Consider the following 22,534-nt stretch of genomic DNA (forward strand, 5'->3'; position numbering starts at 1 on the left):
AGGTGATCCAAAGATAGGAGGCATGTTTTATTTTATTTCAATTTTTGTTCTTCCGCTGCATTGATGCTGTAATCATGTCGTTCCTAGTATATCTTGCCATCCAAAGAGCAAAGATGACATCAAGCTCTTTTTTATTTTGATTTTTTTTTATGGTGGATCTTGGGGTTTTCAAGGGTGATGAACAACAATTTTGCTCTTCTATGGTGATTGCAAACAGGATCAGAATGTAATAACTGGATGCTTTCTAGTGATGACTTGCTTCGAAATGTATGCTGCAATGGAGATGCTTGTATTGATGAGTTGGATCAAATTAGTTAAGATAATGGACTTAAGGAGAAGGAACAGCTAAAGCATATTTGATGGGTTTTATGGTGAGTCACGGTTTTATTGTGTTTGGGATTGGGATGATTGTTAATCATGTTTGCAGGAGATTTTTATTTTTTTTTATGAGATTTTGAGTTGAAATTGTTTAGAAAATACTTTGTAAAAAGAGTATATTTTGCTTTTGCATAAGAGGAGTGAGCAAAGCCCTCCCGATAGGGATATATTTTGTCTTGCTTTGAAGGGTTATGGCGTTTTGTAACCTATTTTTTATGAAATGCACAATTTCATGACTTAGCAAAAAAAAATGTGTTTTAGGTTCTTGAGTTTATTGGTTTATTCATAAAACCCCAAAATTAAAGAGTTGAAATTGATTAGACTAGTTTTTAAATATTACGATACTGATTTTTAGACATTACGTGACTTAATCACTACGTGACTGATTTTTAGGCATTATGTGATTGGTTTTAGGCATTGCGTAACTAGTTTTTAGGTATTACATGATTGATTTTTAAGCAATACCTAAATCACACAATGCCTTACTAACTAGTCATGCAATGCCTTACTAACTAGTCATACAATGCCGTATTAACAAGTGATGCAATGCCTATCAACCAGTCACGCAATGTCATATCAACCAGTCACGTAATACTGAAAAACTAGTCATGCAATGCTTTGAGTCAGTAACGCAATATCTAAAAATTAGTTACGCAATACCCAAAGTTAGTCAGCAATGCCTAAAAACCACCAAAAGTATTGAATTTCATTTAACAAAATCAACAACTTCAAACAATACACCATATTTTCATTTAACATCATAATTAACGAATATGCCTATTTGATAAAGATTGCTCAAAATGTTCAAAGGTTTTTTTTCATATATCAAAAATCACTCCAAAATGCTTAAAAATGCTCAAAACGCTCAAAAGTTTTCTTCGTGTATCAAAAACTACTCCAAAATGCTCAAACTGTTTAAATGTTTTTATTTTTGGTAAGAAATACTCCAGAGATGAATGGTCTGATGAGAAAAGCTCAAAGAATATGAGTTGGTTTGAGACACAAACCTAAACATTCTTGACCTGTTAATAGATTTCAGGTTGAAGTGTAAAGCCAAACAAATGGGTCGGTTTCATTAAGGGTAATTTTATCCAAATTTTAATTCTTTTGGCTGAAAACAGTTAAAATTATAGTAAGGCCTATTGTCAGAAACACCTTATGCACGGGGCCCATTTAAAAAAAAACCTAATTTTTTATTTTGATAATTTTTGGATACTTCATTATTTAAGGTACCCATTCGTCTCAAATCAAATAATTAGATCATAAAATCAACTTTGTACAAACTAAGTTAAATATTTAGAATTATAAAACTTGAATTCATAAAAAATGTTTTTTTTTTAAAGATCTTGCTCATTAAGCTAAAGAGCTATTTAACTATATTTCATACACATAATAAATGAATAAATAAACACTACTAACAACACTAAAAAAATATAAAAACTTTGAAAGCAATAAATCATAACGATAAATAAATCATATATAAGATTTAAGGTAAAATTTGGACCATACGAGGCTACCAAGGTTGGTCTTAAGAGCTTATGAAAGCATGGATCCATCCAAGCCTCTATGGGTGTTCTGCTATCCTAACTTCTAGATGAGAAAGTAGTAGAGTTAAGCTTTTGGATATGTACACTGAACATAAATGAAGTTTTCATGATGTAGGAAACAAACAACTGTTAATTGACATGCCCAGAAACATAAATGAACTTAAGCATAATAACCTTAAAATCACAACAGTATATCATTTAAATCATCTCTCAACTATTATCTTAACCCTCCACAAATACTAAGATATGAGAGAAACAATTTCAAATCTTGAGGCCAAGCATTGTAGTTCGTTTGGCCTTATGGTATGCCTTTTTGAGCCACTCGTAAAGAAAACGTAGAAATAATGCTTAGTAAGTACTAGAGGGTGTCTTCGTATTTGACTCAATGATAAATGCATGTGTCTTCTACTTAAATAGTCAAATTTAAATTCTCTTATTAAAATCAAAAAAAGAAAAAAATTAAAAAAATATAAAATGTAAAAATAAGGATGTCAATGATTAAGGTATTTGTTATATTTAAGATATCTTAACACGAACCTTATAAATATCTTATTAATGTTTTGAATTACTATCTTTTATTACTCCCAATCCATACCTTAGAGGTGATCCAAAAAAAGAGAAGTGATAAACCAAAAGTTCGTGATGCTTCTAGGGAAACTGCTCTTCGAGAAATCAAGGAAAGAATCAAGAAAACTAAGGATGAAAAAAAGGCTAAGAAAGCAGAAGTAGCAACAAAGCAACAAAAGACAAGTGGCAAGGGTAACATTCCAAAGGGTTCTACACCAAAGGTTCCCTAGCTTGGTGATGGCGGTGGAAAGCGTTGAGTTGCTATGTTATTATCTGTTTTTCTCTAGCCAGAGTAATAGGTAACGTGTTCATTTTGAAGGCATTGTAAGGACTGAATAACCTTGTTGGCCATGGTGTTTTTTATTTTCTGCTTATCCTATACCAAGAACTCTGTTGAAGTTGAGTGATCAAGTAATTTTATAAATTTTGACATTGTTTTTTAAAAAAATGAAAATTAAATTAATAGATTAAAATTAATTTATAAATAAATTAAACTTTAAAATCATATTTAAAGCAATTAATGAAATTTAAAATCATAAGAAACCTATAAATGAAATATATATATAAATAAAACTAAAATTGAATATTAAAAATTATTATTTATATTTAAATTCAGATAGTGGGTATCTTGAAACCGCTATTCAAATCTTATTTGAATTTGTGATGAGTAGCAATTTAATTATCCAAATCCAATTAAATGGTTCGTTAGTCTTACTTAATCAGGTCGAATAATACAAAATATTTAATTATAAGGTATCAACTGACATTCTTAAGCAAAAGCCGTTAAGTGTAGAAAGAATTAAGTAGAAGTAGAGGTGAGCATGGTTCAATTTTGTCGATTGTCAATTCGATATCACTTAAAATCGATCAAAAAATTCATCATAAAAATTGCTCAAACCGAACCGTGTAAGAGGTCGATTTCAATCGATTTTAACTAATTTCAATTTGCTCAGTCTTGGTCTGTTTTTAAAGTGGCTCGACTTAGGCTGTTTTGGGTTGATTTGGACTGACTTGGATTGACTGAGACTAATTTGGGCTTTGTTTTTTGTTCAACCCTTTGTAAATGACCTTTTCTTTTTTTTTTGACTTGGGCTTTTTCAAACAATCCCTTGTAAATGGCTATTTATATGTAATCTTTTGAACTTATTTATTTTTTTAAATTGTTAATAATATTAATCTTCATGCAATAAATAAATATTAATCTTTATATAATAAATAAAGATTAGTTTAAAAAATTCTATAATTAAATATGATCACAAAAAAATTTAATTCTCAAAAATTAAAAACCAAACCTATCATTTTTCTAATCCCTTGAAATTATTTTATTTGCATTAATATTATTTTTCATAAGCAAAAACGACATATAACACTCATAATCTTTGACATATTTTCTCTTTAGTATGAATTTTAACCAAAAAATAATATTCATAATCTCTCAAGCTTTCTCTCTCTTGCTATTTTCACAAAACCAATAGCAAAAAAAAAAAAAAATATGGTTCACCTTGCTATAATAGGTGGCTGACAACAATTTGGAGTGACTTAGACAACAACAAACGGATGGAGTATGAATAGGTGAGTTAATAAGGTGAGTTAGGGTTTAGTAGGGGAGGGGGAGTGAAAATTTGGGGGTTTCTCTTTGGGGGTGGGGTGGAGGGGATTGGAAGGGGTTGACTGTTGGTTTAGAAAAGGGTTAATGAAGGGTAGAATAGTCTTTACACCAAAATTAAAAAAAAATGTCGTCGGTTGATTGGTACTATCGACAATTGCTGCTGCAATCATCGGTTGAAATAGTTCGACGGTTACGGTCGTTTGTCCAGTTGCAACAAACCGTTGCCTAGGCCCAAGTACAAGTTGGTTTTGATAGGTAAAATTGTGAGCTGAGTATCTTTCTAATGCATTGATATATGGTCGTTCTCTAGTTGGATCTCCAAGACTCCAAAACTCTAATACGAACAATTGACAAACTACAATAGACTCGTAGCCTCCCAAGACTAAGGAGTATGGCTAAACATGGTGGCCAATATGTGTCTGTAAGGTCAACTACGCCTCTGCATATGTAACTGTCCACAAAAAGAAGTAACATAAACTACCTTGATAAATGCGCTATAAGTACTGCTATGAGACAGCACATTATTGTAGACCAAAAAAAGAATGTAATATATCTTCTAGATTAAAATCTTGAAATTTTAGTTTCTCAAAAAAAAAATCTAGAAATTTTTATTTATTTACTTTTTTTTCTTTTGGTAATGGATACCAAGTATTGGAGGACATAAGTTATTTATTCTGAAATTGGCAAGAAAATTATTGAAATTTAAGTTTTATGGACATTGAAATAAGAAATCCGCATAAACAATTCTAAAAATACAAATTAATGTATTATTTTCCAAATCAACTCTTGAAATCCCAAATGGGGGATAAAAATTAATAACGTAGATTCTCCAATCACTTATTAACCAATTTGAGACATTAAAATTTTTATTCAAAAAAGGGAAATAATACATATATTTTAGTGAAAATTGTGAGAAAAGGCAAAAATAAAGCTTGAACAAATTATAACCGGGGAGGGGGAGGAAACCTTATTGATACACATTCTCCAATCCAATAAAAATAACACTCTACTTATTATAATCTCAATTCTCATTAATGGTTACTTATTAGAATCCAAATTCAGTTAACGGATTATAACTTTGTCATATAAATATCATAATATAAGAGATAAATGATTTCATATGAACACAACACAGTTAATTAGTCGTATCAAAGTTTTTGACAATAATATGACTCATTTATTATACACAATACATGACATGATAGGTTAAAATGTTTAACTATGAGTAATTTAAATAAAGCATGATTAACTTATTTAAACATGAATAATAAGTTATTTTATCTATTTAAATATTAATAATCCAATAAGTTAGTTGAAACAAATTAGATGTTTTGAATAACGTGAGTTAACCTATTACACTAATTAATTGTATCATATTAATATATGAGTTAACATGTAAATCCGCATAAATCACGAATATTTTTGTGCCATGAACAAGTAACATGTAAATCCATATAAATCACAAATATATTTGTGCCAAAAACAAGTTGATATTATTATAACATTAAAATAATTATACAAAATCTACACTCATTTCTTTTCGTATAGATTTCAAAATTATGATTTTACTGCACTAGTATTGTAACATCTCTTACATTTACGTCAGCCAAATTAGAAAAGTGAATTTGAGTTAAACACCTTATATAAACATATATATATATATAGGTAAAATATCCTAATTTCTTATCTTTTACTCATAATTTCATATGAGTTTATTAGTATTTGAAATAAATAGTCTATCTCAAAACAATATCTTTCGTTAAACACATAAATCCAACTGTTAGTCAACTATTAATATTTCTATTAGTTTGATAATGTGACGATATTTTTTGAATAATTTTACTTTTTATTAATTTTAAAAATTATCAAATTATATAAACTATAATTTTTTATTTTTATAATTTTTTCTCTCCTATTCAAAAAAAATTCTCTTTACCTTACCTCTCGTTAACCGACCACCTCACCATGAACTCTCACTACATTGGCACTCCCTTAGGGAGCAAGGGAGCAATAGATCATGCTCCTTTAAGGGAGTGCGAGATCTAGGGTGTGCGACTAGATTGAACCCCAAGATCTAGGGGAGATCTAGTTCGATTTGGCATTCGACGGTTAGATTTAACTATGAGGTGGTTGGTCAATGTAAGGGAGCGTCGCTGCCGATTAACTTAAGAGAAAGGCAAACAATGAAAAGACGGGAGAAAGAAGAATGATACATTTTACATTTACCCATTAACATTGTTTATATGTTTGGAACAGATTGTTCATTTCAAATATTAATAAACTCATGTGAGATTATGACTAAAATTTAAAGAGATCAATATATTTAACTATATATATGTATGTCATACTAGCGGTGTTTACGAAAAATTCAGAACCCCAAATAAGAAACCTTTTGGTTAACTAGTTTAATATGGGAATGGGATCGGATGCAGCTTGGAATTCCATATTTTTACAGTAAGAAATTACAGAAGATGAGGCGGGAAGGATTAGTTGGGTTGGAACCCAAATCCAGATGCCTTAGAAAAGATCTAAGAAGGTGGAAGTGCGGTGAGAGCCTCACAGCGCACAGGTGAATTGGGCCAGGGCCGAAGCCCCTCCCGCTTAAATCATAAAGCAAATAATACCGAGAAACTTTGCCTTTGTACAGGAGGCTCAAATCAATCACTGGACTGGTTTCAACACTTCATGTTGCTCCTTAGGGAAACCCGTGGGGGTTTCAGTTCTAATTTATAACTTCAAGTCTCCAATCATTCTTTGAAGAAAGATTAGAGAAATGGAGAAGGATATTTTGGTGATATTGAAAACTAATGGTACTACTCTCTTTATTTTTTTTTCCAAAAAAGAAATATTTGAAATGGAAACCAAAAGCAAGTCGTCGATCCAGCCCAAACTAATGTGAGAAACCAAAAAGGCGAAGGTCAGAAAAATTCCAGAGAGCAAAAGCGCACACACACAGACACAGAGCCCACCCCACACTCAGTATAAATACTCACACAAAAAGATTTTTTAAAAAACAACATCTGTAATAAAATCGAGTATAAGGAGAAGAAAAAAACGACGATGAGAATATAAGGAACCCAATCAAAACGGCAAAACAGATCAAATTAAAAATAAAAATAAAAATAAAAACCCTAGTTTTTCAAAACAAATGATATTGATGATGATGACGATGATGACATGAGCGTACTATGGCTAGGGCACACGAAACCAGCGCGCAACCTTGGGGGACGTTAGAGGAGCTCCTCCTAGCCTGTGCCGTCAACCGCCACGGCACTAAGAGCTGGGACTCCATCGCCTTGGAACTCCAGCACCGGAGAATCTCTTCTTCCTTCCTTCTTCCTTCCTTCACTCCTCAACTCTGTAAGGACAAGTTTTTTGATCTTAAACGACGCTTCATTTCCCCCAACGATGCCGCTTCTTCTTCAAGTTTGGTTGACCAGCTCCGAAGGATTCGTGTTGAAGAGCTTCGTCGGGAGGTTCAACGACGTGACGTTTCGATCGTGTAAATAAATGAAATCAAATGACGATCCGTTTTACGAATGATTACGTACTTCCCTTGCCTTGTGGCGAGATCTGAGAGGTTGCTTTTTTCTCTTTGTGATTACAGGTCGCTGGAATTGAAGGTCAAGAGATTGGTGGAGGAAAGAGATAGGAGTTTGAAAGAGGAGGCAGATCTGGATGACCATCAAAATAAGCCTTCGCCGGAGATCGTCGCAGGTGAACCCGCCGTCGGCGATGATTCCGGTGATCTTGATGACCGATCCTTCAACGAGTCCAACTCCACCAGTCAAAAACCTGAGGAGGCCACGACGACGACGGTTATAATTAAAGACGAACAAAACGATGTCGAGGCAGTAGAGGAAGTAGGAGGAGAGAAAAAGGCACAAGTTAAAACACAGTCGAGCGGGCCGGGTACTGGAAATGAGCCTGATCCGGTTCGAACCGGGAAAGGGCCGGGCAATGAACGAGTAAATGGCGAAGAACGTGATAATAAGAAGCAGACGAGTGACGTGCAAAGTTCCGCGAGTTTGTCGAAGAAGAAACGGCGTCGTTTTACTAGCGGGGATGGAAGTAGCAGCGCTGAGGAGCGCGAAGGAGATGAGAGTTCTCCCGCCATGAAGAGAGCCTCGGCGGTGAAGCCTGAATCCTTGGTTAGGCTTCTCGGCATCATCCGCTCTCATCGGCTCGGCTCGGCTTTTGGCCGCTGTCAACGGAGCCAGGTAATTTTTTAAATATTTATGAATATTAGTAATAACTAATAAGGAATATTCTCTATCTAAAAGAAGAAAAACAAGAGTTTTTATGGTTGAAAATTTTAAAAAATTACGAAAAATTAAAAACGCGATCAAGTGGAAATGACGCTTGCCACCGGAACCGTGCGGGGAATGAGGCTGGGAGCCAATTAGCCTGCCACGTCATTTGTCGGAAATCTTAATAGTAGAATCACAAAGTATATAGGGTATTCCGTAATTTTGACCAGTCTTTGGATTGAGGTGGCGCGTTATGGACGGCTGTAGAGCATCAGCACAGCATTTTCAGTTACTGCCACCATCTTGGATTTTTGCTTCCCGAATTTGAATGTGGTGGACTAGAACGTAAATAACGTACTCCTGGATACTGCCTAGGATCGGATTCTTTTGGAAATTTTATTATTTCAAGATTTCCTTGATTGATTTTTTTATCATTTTAGTGATTTTAATTTTAAACTAATTAATTTTTCACTTTAATTTATATATGCGAGTGATGTGGTACTTAATAAAAGAAATAATTGAATTTCTTTTTATAAAAAAAATAAGGGAGCATTTTTATTTTTATTTTTACTTTCAAAATTTTAAGATTGAGTAGTGTCGGCCAGGTTATAACTTACAAGGTTGGGGGCTTGCTCCACGTAAGGACTTCAATAGTTTATCTTTATGTTACGTAGTTTTATTATTATTAGAATTAATGAATTTAATCATTTAATTAATCAGTGTATACTTTCGAATTTTTTTTTTAAATTAGTTTGTTTAGCGCGGAAAATAATTGCAACTTTGGTCTACGGAAGATTAGATCCGGGAGTCCTTTACATATTTTTAGATCAAAAAATTATCGGTAAGATTTGTAAATTTTTTATTGGTTGGTTTCATATCCATTTTTCCCCTTTGTTCTTGCTGGAGGATGGGATTTTTAAATTCTGGATTTGGCTTTCTATCGTTAGTTTTTACTATACCTTCAATTTATATTATTATATAAAATCACTTTTTGAATTTAGTGTCATAAGTTAAAAAGAAGTCAATTCAGTTGATAAAATTATTTAAAAACCATAATCACTTATTCTATCTAATATTAAATTAATTACATTTATGTCTGTTAACTTTCTTTATGATGAAGTTTAAAAAATAAAATTATGAATTTTTGTAAGAGATTACTCATAAATACTCTCTTTTTTTCTTTCAAAATACTTAAAAAAAATTATTTTTTTTGCAATATCATTTTCATCTTTATGTGCATATGTATTCTAGTTATTATTTATGTGAATCAACAATTTAAGAGTAAGTCTTACCTTTGGATTTTTTTCACAAAGGATTTGATGTTATATATGTATGTATGTATGTATGTATGTATGTATTCATTTTAGGATCAATTTTTTTTATTTGTATTTTGGTGGCAGAAGCGGAAAAATGAAGGACTATGTGGTAGAATTCCTTTTTCCTTTTCTCATTAGGGTAAAAATTCAGGGGGATAGATAGAGGACCAAGAACGTTGGCATACCCACATATTAAGAAAGTGTGCGTGCGCATAAGATGCCGTTGGCTTTTTGCAGAAAAGTACAAGAATTCTAGGCACATTAACGTTGCGGTTTCTATAAAATAAAAGCATGTCATCATAAAAAATGAAAAAAGAATTTTACGTGTTAAACTCATTTGAGGAGCGGTATTACTTATTGTTGTTTTTGAGCCACTAATTCGGATCTTATAACTAATTGTACAATTTAATAATATAATTTTTTGGGGTAGAATTTTAAAATGCCGAATCATAATAAAATTTCCAATTTTGCTTTTAATGTTTACCTCGGTCAATGCCCACTTACTTACATACAAACTAGCTAGACTGTAAACTTGATTCTCGTATGTAATGAATAACGCCTTAAATTAATGTAAAACCTACTAATGTTCCCTATATCAAACTTATCCATAAGGACCAATTTTTTTTTTTATTATTTTGTTTAATTTCAATAAGTTGAGGTATCTTTCACATACGTTACTTTGATTGGAGATGTATTCTTCACCAAATCTGTCATGTTTTATTTTTAGAACTTAAATTAAAATTTGAATTCATTATTGTTACACCTCTTGTACCTTAATTTACTTTCGTTTAAAAAAGGTGCTTTTCATTTAAGTTAGTGTGCTCATGAAAATGTATTTTGTGAGTAAAACATTCACTTTTTAAAATAGGCCATCAGTGAGTTAAGCAGTCGTAAGCAAGTTAGTGAATCAAATTTAGAAATTAATACCAAAATTTTAGGGTCTTAAATAAATTAATTAAAAGAAGTTGTGGAACATGCATGTGAGTAGATTATCAGAAAATCAACAGAACTACCACTGCGGGGCCAGGGTTCTACAGCTTAGCTCAACTATTTTATAGAATTGCATAATTTTTAGTAATTAATAAGTCATTTTGTAATTCTGCCATTGTTGCAGGAATCTGAAAGGTACAAAATGCTGGTCAGGCAACACATGGATCTGGAAAGAATTGAATCCAGGCTTGACGAAGGTGTCTACTCGGATTGCAGCGCAAAGTTTTTCAGGGATCTCCTCCTTTTATTCAATAATATTATAATTTTTCACCGCAAAAATTCTCCAGAACACATTGCTGCTCAAGAACTCCGGGCTTTGGTCTTGAAGGAAATAAGCGATGAGCTTCGGAAACAACCTCCTCAACCTGCGACTTTGAAGCCGGGACTTGATCAGCCACCCGAATCTCTTCCGAAACCCAACAAATCTTCTACTATAGTTGCATGCAGCAAACGCAGTTCTATCAAGGCATTAACCCAGAATGCTAGCAGGAGAGGAGATAAAAAGGAAAGAAAGGTTGGAGAGAAACCAAAGGCAACTGAGAAGAAGGTTAATACTAGTTATTTTGGTGGAATAGATGACAACGGCATAAGGAAGAAAAGAAGTAAAGAAAGAGCGGTTTCAGGCCGTAGAAACTCATTAAGAACAAGCAGCAAGAGTGGGGAGACAAAGCACGAGTATGGTGGTAATGAGCTTAGCTCTCATGATGCTCTGGACCTCAAGGTGGATAAGAAAGAAAACATGGCGAGGAAGAAAGAAGGCGCGGCAAGTTTCTTGAAAAGAATGAAGCAAAACTCACCGAGTGGAGCGACAGACGATGAGGATTCGGAGAATGGGAGCAAAGATGGTAAAGAGGGAAAGGGGAGGGGTAGGAAGAGAGATGTGAAGAGGGTTACACGGAGTTCGGGAGGAAGAGGGGCGAGAGAGGAGAGTGGGAGGGTGAAGAGAGGGGTTGGAAGGCCACCAAAAAGGGCTACTGCGGCGGATCTACGGCCAAGAGAGGGAGAGACAACGTTGAGAATGAGGAGGGAGTGGGGGGTGGTGGGAGGGCTGGAAACGGTCTAGAAGGTGATGGTGATTATGCTGTATAATGTATAGTATAGTAGTGATTGCGTTTTCGTTTCAATTGGGTATTTGCTAAGTCTCTAGACTCTAGTGTTTTTACTTAACTAGAGGGAGAGGGAGAGGAGAGGGAGGAATTAAAAGAGTAAACAATATGTTGGGCCTCTTCGGTATACGCAGCATGTGCAGATGAGATGAATGATAGGGTTTTTAATCTCCTGTTTGTTTCTTTTGTTTTTCACTAACATCAACTGCTCTTAGAATTAGACGAAAACTAAAAAAAAAAAAAAAAAAAGCTACCAATTTGATATTCCATCCAATATGTGCGGAAAGACAAAAAAATGCCAAATTGAATTGAAAAGATGTGAAGATTATAAGGAGGAGTTGTTGGGTGTGAACAACGAAACATGGGGTCGACCCCAGATGGTTGGCCCACCACTTCCTGGATCTGGCAGGGCTGGGGTTGTAGCCCTGGTTAAGGGTGTAAGTGCAACCCTCGAACAATTACCACGCAGAAAAACTACCAGGCTAAAAATTTTAAAGTGTCGGGTAAATGTGTGTAAAGTCCGTTTTCGGCTGGCCAATTCCACAGGCCCATGGCCAGGCAAGCCGACCTTTCTTGGTCGGGTTAAAATAAACTCAATCTAATCGAAAGTGTTATAATAATAATAATAATTAATTTTAACTAAAAATTTATTTTTATATTTTAACAATGAAATATTCAGAATTTGTAGGGTCTAAAGTCCAAACCAATCATCTATAAAATTTAAAATGAAAAGTTGATATGGAACTACTTTTTATTAGTTAAAGTTTTCACTTTGAAGGTTTTTTTTAAGGGTTAGTATTCAAGCTTTAAGTCTTTGATTCTTTTTTTTTTTGGTAATTTTTACTATAAAACGAAAAAAATGATTTTAACTTTTAATAGATTATATATTTATTTAAAATAAACAAGAAATAAAATTTAACATCAACTAATCATTTTATCATAATTAGATATTTCTAATAGAATATTTTTCATAAATATTTCATCGGGAAAAACTTCATTGATAATATCCCTGATTATCAATGGATTTCTATTCAATAATCGATGAAACAAACTTCATAGATTTTGAGATTAATTTTAGCATATTTTTTATGGGAATTTGTTTCGTTTATAGGAACTTTCTTATTTACAAATAATTAAATAGAATTGTTAAATTTTTTAAAATTAACTTTCAGAATTATCTTTCAAAAACAAAAAAAAAAAGGTCGATGTCCTCATACAAACATATTGAATTTTTATTTTACTAGTCTATAGAAAAGCAGCCAATCCCCTTGGCCCTATCCTTATCCAAAAAGGTTTAAAGAAAGAAAAAGAAAAAACAGTTTTTCCACTATGAAATGCACCAAAAAAGGCTGCCCAACCAAGTGAAAATGTAAAACTTTGATGAGCCCCCCAAGGCCTGTTGAGTTGTCCCACGAACAGTACTGAACCCATCAAGTTTCCATACCAATTCATTCTCTCTCTCTCTCTCTTTCTCTCTCTCTCAAAACTCCCAATTGTTTCTCGTCTTCTGATTTCATTCCATTCAGCTCTCCACAAAAATGTCAAACTACACACGGGAGTCACACACGGTAGAAAGTCCTGATGGGGTCAAGCTGAGCACAAGAGTTTTCAAACCAAAAGAAGAGATCAAAGACAACAACCTAGTCATAGTTCTTGTCCACCCTTACTCAGTCTTGGGTGGCTGTCAGGCTCTTTTAAAGGGGATGGCTTCTGGGTTAGCTGACAAAGGTTACAGGGCTGTTACTTTTGACATGAGAGGAGTTGGAAGGTCAACTGGAAGAGCTTCTCTTACAGGTTTTACTGAAGTCAAGGATGTTGTTGCTGTCTGCAATTGGGTTTCTCAAAATCTTTCTTCTGACAATATCTTGTTGGTGGGTTCTTCTGCAGGTATAAATTTAAATATCCTCTTAGCTTGTTTTTTTATTTTTTTATTTTTGCGCAAATATCTTGGTTTTTGTTATGGCGAACTATTTTTGGTTTTTGGGTAGTGATTAGATTGTTGTTTTAAATTTAGATCCCAGCAAAACAGGTTTTAGATTCTTATGTACCTAATTTGCTTTAAAAAGGAAGTGAGAAAATTTTAATTTCTTTCTAACACTGAAGGGAAAGTTGATTGGACAAGTCCTGTTTCTATGATTTATAGGCTAATTTAAATATAACTTCTTGGTCAAGTGCTAATCATATAAATTGATTACATAGGTATTTTTGGTTTTAGGTTTTTTGATGTATTTGGTGTGTTGTTTGACGAAAACTTTTACTTGGCTTTTATATATATATATTAGTTTGAAGTCACTTGCCATCTTCTTGTTAATGGTTCCAGATATTATGATGAGTAATTTCAGAATTTGGAAAAATTACCAGACTTGTAGACGAGTACAGGAAATGTTAAGAGGTTTGATTTGTAGTTGTTTTAGGAAATGGTTTGTTGAAAAATTTGATATTTGCCACAATTTTTGGAAAAGCATGCCTCTCTGTCTCTGATAGTTGTTTGAATCATCATCAAAAAAGATGGATGAAACTTATTTCAATATGCTTGATGACCAAGTTAGTGTTAAACTTGAAATTAGATGTTTTGAGTGGTACACTGCTGGTTGGTTAACTAACATACAGATACAGGACAATAGCCTATTGGTAGCCACTGAGAAAGGAGGCCTTAAGTTCAGCTCCACGCTGACCAACCATCTGCAATGATCAAAGGCTTTGTCCTTCGGAGATACTTAAGTATTAAGAGTAATATCAGCACTAGCCTTATAAGTAAAGGTGGCGCTCTGTGCCTTGATTTTTATTATTGGCTAAGCCAAAGGTAAGTCGTGGAGCTCTTGTTTGCTCTGTGCTCCACTTTATCTGTAAAGGTGAAGGTTGCCTGAGTTATTATTTTTGGCTAGTTCTGAGCCAAATTGACAAGTTCTCTTTCCCACTATGCTTTGCTTTATATGTAAAGGTGAGGGGTTGCCTGGATTCTTATTAAAGGCCAAGTCGAAGGCAAATTGGTGAGTGTGTTTGTTTCCCCTCTATGCTTGAAGTTGCTGGAAAATTTACTTGTTTATTGTGTAAGTTGACCGATATTTTATCTTGAGTGGTAAATGAACTATTGGATATACAGTTTTTCTTCAATAAAGATAAAATATTGATGTGCAATGGATTTTGTGCAGTATTTGGGCTTACTGCCGGTGTAATTACATACTTAAAAAGTATTGGTGTTAGTTAGCAACTGTTACTTGGTGACAATTGCATCAATGATTGTGAGGGAAAAGTTTTAGTTGGTAGATTCAGTTAGTTTTTGAACAGCAGATTTGCTGTAGAACCAGTCTGATAATTATGCGATTGAGTTTTCAAAGGTCATGCTTTTTATATATTAAAAATAGTCATTTTGAGGTATCACATGCTCTTTTTGTTTCATTAATTTTGAGCATGGATTGCTTGGTGTGTCCCAGTAAATCACTTGGCCACAATGTGGTAGAGACCCATAATGCTGATGTGCTGAAAATAAGTTTTTGTTTTTTAAATTGAGTTTCTGTTGCTGGTCAGAGAAAAATGGGTGCTTTGGTGCAAGTCAATATTCATTTTTCCTTCTTACAAAGTTGACGGCAGTGAAATATGTTGAGTGCTGGTCACTCAATAGTTGAGAGGTTGAGAGAGGTTCACAGAAGAAAGAAACAGATCAACAGAAGTATGTGTGTGGGTGGTGGTGGTGGAGGGTGGAAAGCAGAAGAAATGACTTGACTGCTGTAAACTTTCTGTAAATGCACAAGATTGGGTTCTGCAATAGGGATTAATTAGGATGTTCAGAACAGGCTGCTTGTGAGCGGCCATGATCAATTGAGATTTTTTCTGTTACAGGATTGTTTGTTGATAAATAAACAGGGCCATGTTCGATTGAATTTGCTGAAGGAGTCTGAGAAGGGAAAGATGTTTCATAAATCATCTGTCATTACTGGGCCATGTGATTGCCATTTGTATTTAGCATGTAAAACCATATTTTCTTATTGCATTACAGCACCTTATCTCAATTGATAGGGATATCTTCCAGCTTTGCAATTTGCAATGTGATATTGCCTCAGCTAGCATAGTTTTTGGACGATGAAAGTATGTATAATTCCAGTTAACTTAACCTCATCTTTTGTTACAGGAGCGCCAATTGCAGGTTCTGCAGTTGATCAAATTGAGCAAGTTGTGGGCTATGTGAGTCTGGGATACCCTTTTGGCATGATGGCCTCAATCCTTTTCGGACGGCACCACAAAGCCATCCTACAATCCCCAAAACAAAAACTCTTTGTCATGGGAACTCGGGATGGATTTACCAGCGTCAAACAGCTTCAGAACAAGCTGAAATCTGCAGCAGGACGCAATGAAACACATTTAATCGAAGGAGTTAGTCACTTTGAAATGGAAGGCCCAGCTTATGATGCTCAGATGGTGAATCTTATCGTTGAATTTATTGCCTCCTTGACCTTGTAGGGCAAGCAGACAGCTCTTAGACTAACGCTTTGTGAATTGCTGTGAAAATTCGTCTTCTTAAAAACTCTGTTATTGGTTTTGTGTATGCTGATTTTTATGTATTTGTGTAATTTGCAGGAATTTAGAGGGAGGGTTGGTTTCCATGCTGTCTAATCAAACTGAAAACGTGGGTTCCACTGAACTTGGCTGCAATCAAATGAATAAGATTTAAGGAGAGAAGGAGAGAATAAAGCCAACAACAATATGAACATAACCATTTTACATGGTCAGAGATATTCACTGGTATTTTAAAATTAAAACAAAAAAAATTATACAAGCATTTTCCTAGCTTACGGTTAAATTCAAAGTCACAATTAAGAGTTAAAACTGATGACTAAAAAAGATTATGAACCAAGACACTGCTGGTGGCATGTCAAGGATATAACAAAGATACAAGCACTGGATTGGATGGATATACAAAGCTTGGCTAAAATCGCATGTCGTCTCGCTGACTTATCTCTTGTCACTTTTATTGCCATCAGATCCTTCAATCACTCTACCATTACCCATCTCATCCCACTGCCGTTTTCTCCATGCTCTTTCTTGTTCCATTGATTGTCCTTGTGAGAATGGATGTTCTCCATCTGCTTTTAAAGCCAAACAAATAAATAAAAAAAAACAGACGGCATTCTCCTTCATCAATAAAGCTATAAAACCTCTTTAACTGCTTACAGCCATATATCCCATTCATTGAGGTAACTAAAAACTCGTTTGGTGGTACAAGAGAGATCACATAAGCTTAACACATGTCACAAGATTTTTCCATTTTGTTTTTTTCCCTCCCTTATTTGCAGTATGTTTTTCATCTTGCTGATGTTGAAGTTGCATGAGCAGCAGTTAATTCACAAGTTAAGACAACTCCTATGCTATAGATGATGTATTCGTGCCTGTTTGAAATTTGAATCATAGCATTCATTCTTATGAGAATGGGAATGGGGGTAGAAACAATAATTAATTGGAAAGTTGTACACCTTTGCTACAGGTAAACTGAACATCCAGAAGCTACAATTAGATGATACAACAGAAGATGGTGCATCCTTATTTTAACTATTATATAAACATAATTATATGTAATTAGTTATTACCACTTTCACCGTCAGATGCATCTTCAAGCCTTGCAATTGCTTCTACTAGGGCTAGTTCATGCTCCTGCAATGATGAGTATCCATCATGATCACTGCAATAGCTGATACAGAACAATGCAAGAAAACTATTACAAGATCACACTTACTTTCAGCACTTTCTTTGCTTTCTCAATCTCCACGGGATCAGGTTGGCTTGCACCAAAAACTTTTTCCACCTGTTCAAAATTTACACAATTAGGAAAGAAGTGCACCACATTCAACAATTGCAGTCTATTAGATGATCTTCCAGCAGCAATTATACCTCCTTAATTAGAGTATCTGTATGAAGTATCTCAATATCACCCAAAACCTTTTTCCCAATACCATTTTGCGCCAAAGGAAAATCTTTTTTGGCCTGACCCTTTAAACTCCCCCTACCTCTACCTGCTCCGGCAACCCCACCACCACGTGCCATGGACTTCTTAATCCCACGGCCTGGTCCAGGGCGACCACCTCTACGGGATATTCCAGGATCATCACCTTCCCATCTAATATCTTCAGGAGATATCTACCAATATAAATACAACAATCAGTGGATGGCAGGAAAGCATAATCCAAAGGACTTATTCCAATGTTCTACTGTATGATCGAAAAAGAGTGGATAATCGAAATACTTTTCTTACTGCCAAAGGTGGCCAAAGAAGTAATAAAAAGCAAAAAAAAAAAAACAAAAAAAGGCCAAAGAAGTACTAGGATAATGAGACAAGTTACAGTTGACAAAATTACCACTTCAGCACGAAATAATTTAAGCTTAGCACAACGTTATGTACAGTGTATAGTGATCATACAACAGTTCCAAAACATGGACCATATCCTTGGAATATAATGCACAGCCCTTAATAAGTTTGAGTGAGGCAGAATGATAGTAGTGCGAGCAAATTATCAACATATGCAGACAGTTGATAATATTGGTCAGTATCAGTAACTAGAATTTAGTTAAAGTTGGATCAACAACTTGGAAATATATTACTGCATCACGTGAACCTTATTATTATTGATAAATATTCCAAAATACATGCAAGAGTAACTTGGGAACCTCCTAAGGATTATAATTCCCAGCCATAAACTGCATGCAAATTCATGAAAAGCATATTGATCACTGGTTAACTGGTAAGCTTGACAATGTTTTGAAACTCTATGAGATATAAACCATATCTCTGAACAAAACTGGCTCAAGACACAAGGATAGATATGCATATAAATTCACGCAATTTCTGATGAATGGCATAGTAAGTTCCCAAGAAACATATACTATAAAATTAAAAGTTGATTTTCTTAAAAATTGTACATTAACATAGTAACTAAAGATAAAACAGGTCAAAAGCAATTATACATTGCATGAAATAGCACTGAAATGCAACAATTCTACCTCTTTGAGATTGACCCATTCCCAGGTTTCATCTGCCGTATTAATATCATAAACCAAAGCATGCCGCCCCTATCAATATGGAAATACAAGATTACGAAGAGATCCATTAATCAACAGAATACTGTATAATGAACTGTGAAATATACCTCAACTGGGTTATAGTTTGTTATAACAGCCTCATAGAAATGGTTGTCTTCAGGCCACCTTGTCCAAACTTTCCTTCCAATTAATGGATCATATGGTGCTGCTTCAGCGGGTTCATTTGTTGCAAAGGCTCCAGAAGAGGTACGATTAGGAGCCTGGGGCCTTACAGGAAGACCTGTGGAAGGGTACTGCGTCGACTTCATTGAGGATGCAGCAAAATCATCATAAGTAAATAATGAAAGTAAAACACACATATCCCATTCATTAGCTTTTCTCATATCTCTTAAAATGAATTAACTCACTGATTTTGACTTCTTGCTCTTTGCTCCAGGGAGAGGACCTCGTCTCAGGGCAGATGAAGATGGTTGCATTGATGGATGCAATGCAGGAGATGGAGCGCCCATAGATAATGACGCTACAGACTGTGACGTTTTTTGCTTCTTGCGTGATCCTGAAACTGTAGGACTAGGTACAGTGTCATGAACAGGCTGACTAGTACTGAGCATCCCAGGCTGGAGCCCACTTGCTGTTCTCCATTCCCTAACAGCAAGAATTGATCAAAGTTCCCATTAAAAATGCAGAACTGACCAGAAGTCATTAGATATTTGATTGCATGGCATAGGATTATCAGACCTTATTCTCCGGAGGATATCATCAGCATTAACCCTCAATAGAAGCTCCCTATGTTCCTCATCTGATACTCTCAACTCCTTTCTGAGTTCAGTAATTAAACTTTCTTTCTCCTGAGAAGGAAAACGCATATAGTGTAAATAGCTTTAAAACCTACTTGACATAATCTTTATGGGACAAATTATTGAATAAAAGATTTTGACAAATACCCAAGTTAAGGCATCTGATTGAGCTTTGAAGGCCCGCAAGACCGAACTGTATGCTTCCTGCTCTATGAGGTGGATTTGAGTTTCCATGTCACTGTGCATCCTAGGCAAAGGAGCAGAACCTACAACTGCTGATCTTCCATTCCCTGCAGCAGTGCGACCCCCTCTTTGAAACCTATTCTGATGTGAAGGAGGGAGGTCATCATCTGTTCCTGCAGTTGTTTCAGATCAGAAAGATTCATTATTTGAGTTAAGCTTCTAGGATGTGGCACAATTTATGCCAGAGTTCAGAGGTAATAATGAATCTTTTTACCATTTTTATACCCCCGATTAGCAAAAGAAATCTGATTACATTCAGAATCTTTCATAAGGTTACCAGCAGTTATATCATTTCTTCAAAGCACCCTTTTATAAACATTATAGAACACTTCCAAACGATGCAGAAATTGCAACATTGAGAAAGAGAGAAAGGGGTGTGAGAAAATGGCCTGAACCCTAAATACTCACCCAAAATTAACCAAGGAATGCATCAATTAATCAAGCTGACAAAACCAACTTTTTCCATCTCAAAATCATTTAGTTAAAAAAAAAAAGAAAAAAAAAGATAAATTGAAAACTAAACTTTTAACTCAACTCACCACTGCTATCAGAAAGCCCATAGTCCATGACAGCTCCTTTAGATTCAGTCTTCACTAAACTCTATGATAACACTTTGAACCAATAGAAGCACCAGAAGCAAGCTGCTAAGTTGTTCAGCAAGACAAGGTACAAATCCTGGAAACAATAAAGATCCAATGAAGTCATAAACTTCGGCTACAATAAGAACCTCAATCAACTAAACTAGCTATAAACTCACTGTTCTCATTTTCTGTGCTACAGGAATTGAAAACAATAGATTATAAAAATAACCACAGCTCAATCCAAGAACCTTAAAATATGACTACAATTTTAAGCAGGGAAATTCCAATTGTAACTTCTTATCACTTCAAACTAGCTACGAAATCATTAAGAAAAAAAATTGATAGTGAGTGTTTCTGGTGTTTTACAAGTTAAATTTTCCGATTTAGGTTTCTGGCCTAATGAATTCGACTCAGTTACTGTTCCTAATTATGCATCAAAACACCAATTATTGAGGTACCAATTGGTTACTATTAGATTCTATATGCATGTTTGGATACAAAAGCAGATAATATTTTGAATAATTAAAAATTAAAAATGTATCTCTTTTTAAAGAAGAAAATACGCGAGTTTTTACTTTTATATAGAACAATTATGTTAGAATTGGTACTGTATTTTAATCATTTATTCATTTTTAAAACAATTATGATTTTGCTTTCATCATTTACTGTTACTTTATACCAACTTGTATTTCATGAAGCAAAAAGCATATAGCCAAAAAAAAAAAAAAAGAATACAAGCAAATTCATTGAAACAAAACCCTAACTCCCAAAATTAAGTTCTTAACCAAGAAGACGATGCAAAGATACAAACTTTCTATACTAAGTTAAGCTTCACAATTGTTTAACCAGTCCCGCCACATTAAAACCAAATCAAAAAAAAAAGAAAACATATTAGAAATTCAATTTTAAGTAAAATTCATCAAGGAGAAACCCTAAATTCACAAAATTAAGCTCCTCAATTACACAAAGAAAATCACTAAATGTTACCAGCTCACCTTGCCCGTCCAAAGCCCTCCGGTTTTGAGAACCGAAAACCAATTATTTCATCCAAAATTCTTCAAATTACAACCAAAATTCACTCCCAATCAGCTCCGAAAGCAATAAAATTCAACGAATCTCTTTCCCAAAACTATCTCCAAGCGCTCCAACGATGAAAAACAACGATACTTTATCAGGAAATTCTTCGAGTCCCAAGCAAAATCGAATCCAATAAGCTCTCAAAAAGTCAAAACTTTCAGAAACGAATTTGCTGCGTTAGGAACAAAATTACTGCTTCCAATTTTCGAAATTGTTTGAAATTTGAGCCAAGAGCGGGGATTCCGAGGGCTTGGAGAGCGGTTTGTCGATGCAAAATGGGGATAAAATTAGGGTATAGAGTGTGAATTTTTGTCTGAAGAGATTTGGTTTGGATTACGAGAGACAGAGAGAGAGTGTGCGCATGTGTGTTTGAGAGAGGAGAGAGAGAGAACGCGGACTTGAAATCTGTTTTTATGGCGCTTTCTTTAGTTCAGTTAATAATTCAGTTTGAGTTCCACTCTCCAGGCCCGCATGGCACATCGTTTTGTCTACTCTCGTTTGTTTTTTCTGTTAAGTGCAGTAATAGGCTTCGTCATACGTTTCACAGTGTCATGCCGCCTTCGCCTTGCTCGTGCGTTTAAACCTATTAATAATAATATTATTATTACTAGAGATAAATCCGTGCGTTCTACACGGTTAGTGGCAGACATGTTTTAGTAGTTATTTTTATTATATTCTTTTATTTTATAAATTTTTGTGGGTAAGGATTAATGCAATTTGTTGTAATTAAAATTATATATACAAATCGTTAAAAGGGTTGACATGAAAATGTAAATCAATATTATGATCTTTTGTAACTTTATACATGCATTGTTAACTTAGTAATAGAAGTCAGTGTTGGTAAACATAATCACATAAGATTTTGGTAGAGCTTTATAAAATATAGACTTGTTTTACCTTACTTGAAGCTGGATTTGATGAAGTTTTTATGGCATATTGTTACAAAATATACGCGCTATAGTTAATTTAGTTATGAATGTATTGCCAATACTTTAAATATATATATAAAAAATAGAGTGAAAATGTATATAAAATATATAGTCT

At 34.4% G+C, this 22,534-nt stretch overlaps 3 protein-coding genes across 4 annotated transcripts; 2 read left to right on the forward strand and 1 right to left on the reverse strand.

Annotated features, from left to right (window-relative positions):
- The first annotated feature begins 7,008 nt into the window (after window positions 1-7,008).
- Window positions 7,009-11,929, forward strand: LOC110412985 (uncharacterized). Its single transcript, XM_021423665.2, is given in 5 exon segments — window positions 7,009-7,603; window positions 7,709-8,321; window positions 10,782-11,634; window positions 11,637-11,705; window positions 11,708-11,929. Coding segments are annotated over 5 exon segments (1,869 nt in total). The 5' UTR covers window positions 7,009-7,289; the 3' UTR covers window positions 11,728-11,929.
- A 1,177-nt stretch (window positions 11,930-13,106) lies between these two features.
- Window positions 13,107-16,475, forward strand: LOC110411818 (alpha/beta-Hydrolases superfamily protein). The gene is made up of 3 exons (XM_021422149.2): window positions 13,107-13,650; window positions 15,893-16,217; window positions 16,339-16,475. The coding sequence occupies exons 1-3, from the start codon at window positions 13,302-13,304 to the stop codon at window positions 16,430-16,432; spliced, it is 768 nt and encodes a 255-aa protein (XP_021277824.1). The 5' UTR covers window positions 13,107-13,301; the 3' UTR covers window positions 16,433-16,475.
- EML3 (Emsy N Terminus (ENT)/ plant Tudor-like domains-containing protein) lies at window positions 16,449-21,917 on the reverse strand. 2 transcript variants are annotated; one of them, XM_021422147.2, is made up of 11 exons: window positions 21,409-21,917; window positions 20,372-20,507; window positions 19,737-19,945; window positions 19,531-19,640; window positions 19,200-19,437; window positions 18,900-19,094; window positions 18,754-18,822; window positions 17,647-17,892; window positions 17,492-17,560; window positions 17,346-17,409; window positions 16,449-16,847 (listed from the first exon to the last, which is right to left on the reverse strand). In XM_021422147.2, exons 2-11 carry the CDS (start codon window positions 20,397-20,399, stop codon window positions 16,714-16,716), a joined length of 1,362 nt encoding a protein of 453 aa, XP_021277822.1. In that variant the 5' UTR covers window positions 20,400-20,507; window positions 21,409-21,917; the 3' UTR covers window positions 16,449-16,713. The 2 variants fall into 2 exon arrangements, with proteins under 2 accessions (XP_021277822.1, XP_021277823.1); XM_021422148.2 differs by having other exon boundaries at window positions 16,449-16,844; window positions 21,409-21,915.
- Between the last annotated feature and the right edge of the window lie 617 nt (window positions 21,918-22,534).

Source organism: Theobroma umbraticum, unplaced genomic scaffold (genome assembly GCF_002168275.2).
Source record: "Theobroma umbraticum cultivar Fairchild unplaced genomic scaffold, ASM216827v3 scaffold_95.0, whole genome shotgun sequence".
Taxonomy (NCBI): domain Eukaryota; kingdom Viridiplantae; phylum Streptophyta; class Magnoliopsida; order Malvales; family Malvaceae; genus Theobroma; species Theobroma umbraticum.

Coding starts and splice junctions, on each gene's coding strand:
- EML3 (XM_021422147.2), bottom strand. CDS start 20,399: ATGGACTATGGGCTTTCTGATAGCAGTG. Junction 17,410..17,491: donor AAGCAAAGAAAGTGCTGAAA/GTAAGTGTGATC, acceptor TCATCATTGCAG/GAGCATGAACTAGCCCTAGT. Junction 16,848..17,345: donor TGCATCTGACGGTGAAAGTG/GTAATAACTAAT, acceptor TGGCTTTAAAAG/CAGATGGAGAACATCCATTC.
- LOC110411818 (XM_021422149.2), top strand. CDS start 13,302: ATGTCAAACTACACACGGGAGTCACACACGGTAGAAAGTCCTGATGGG. Junction 13,651..15,892: donor GTTGGTGGGTTCTTCTGCAG/GTATAAATTTAA, acceptor CTTTTGTTACAG/GAGCGCCAATTGCAGGTTCT. Junction 16,218..16,338: donor TTTATTGCCTCCTTGACCTT/GTAGGGCAAGCA, acceptor TGTAATTTGCAG/GAATTTAGAGGGAGGGTTGG.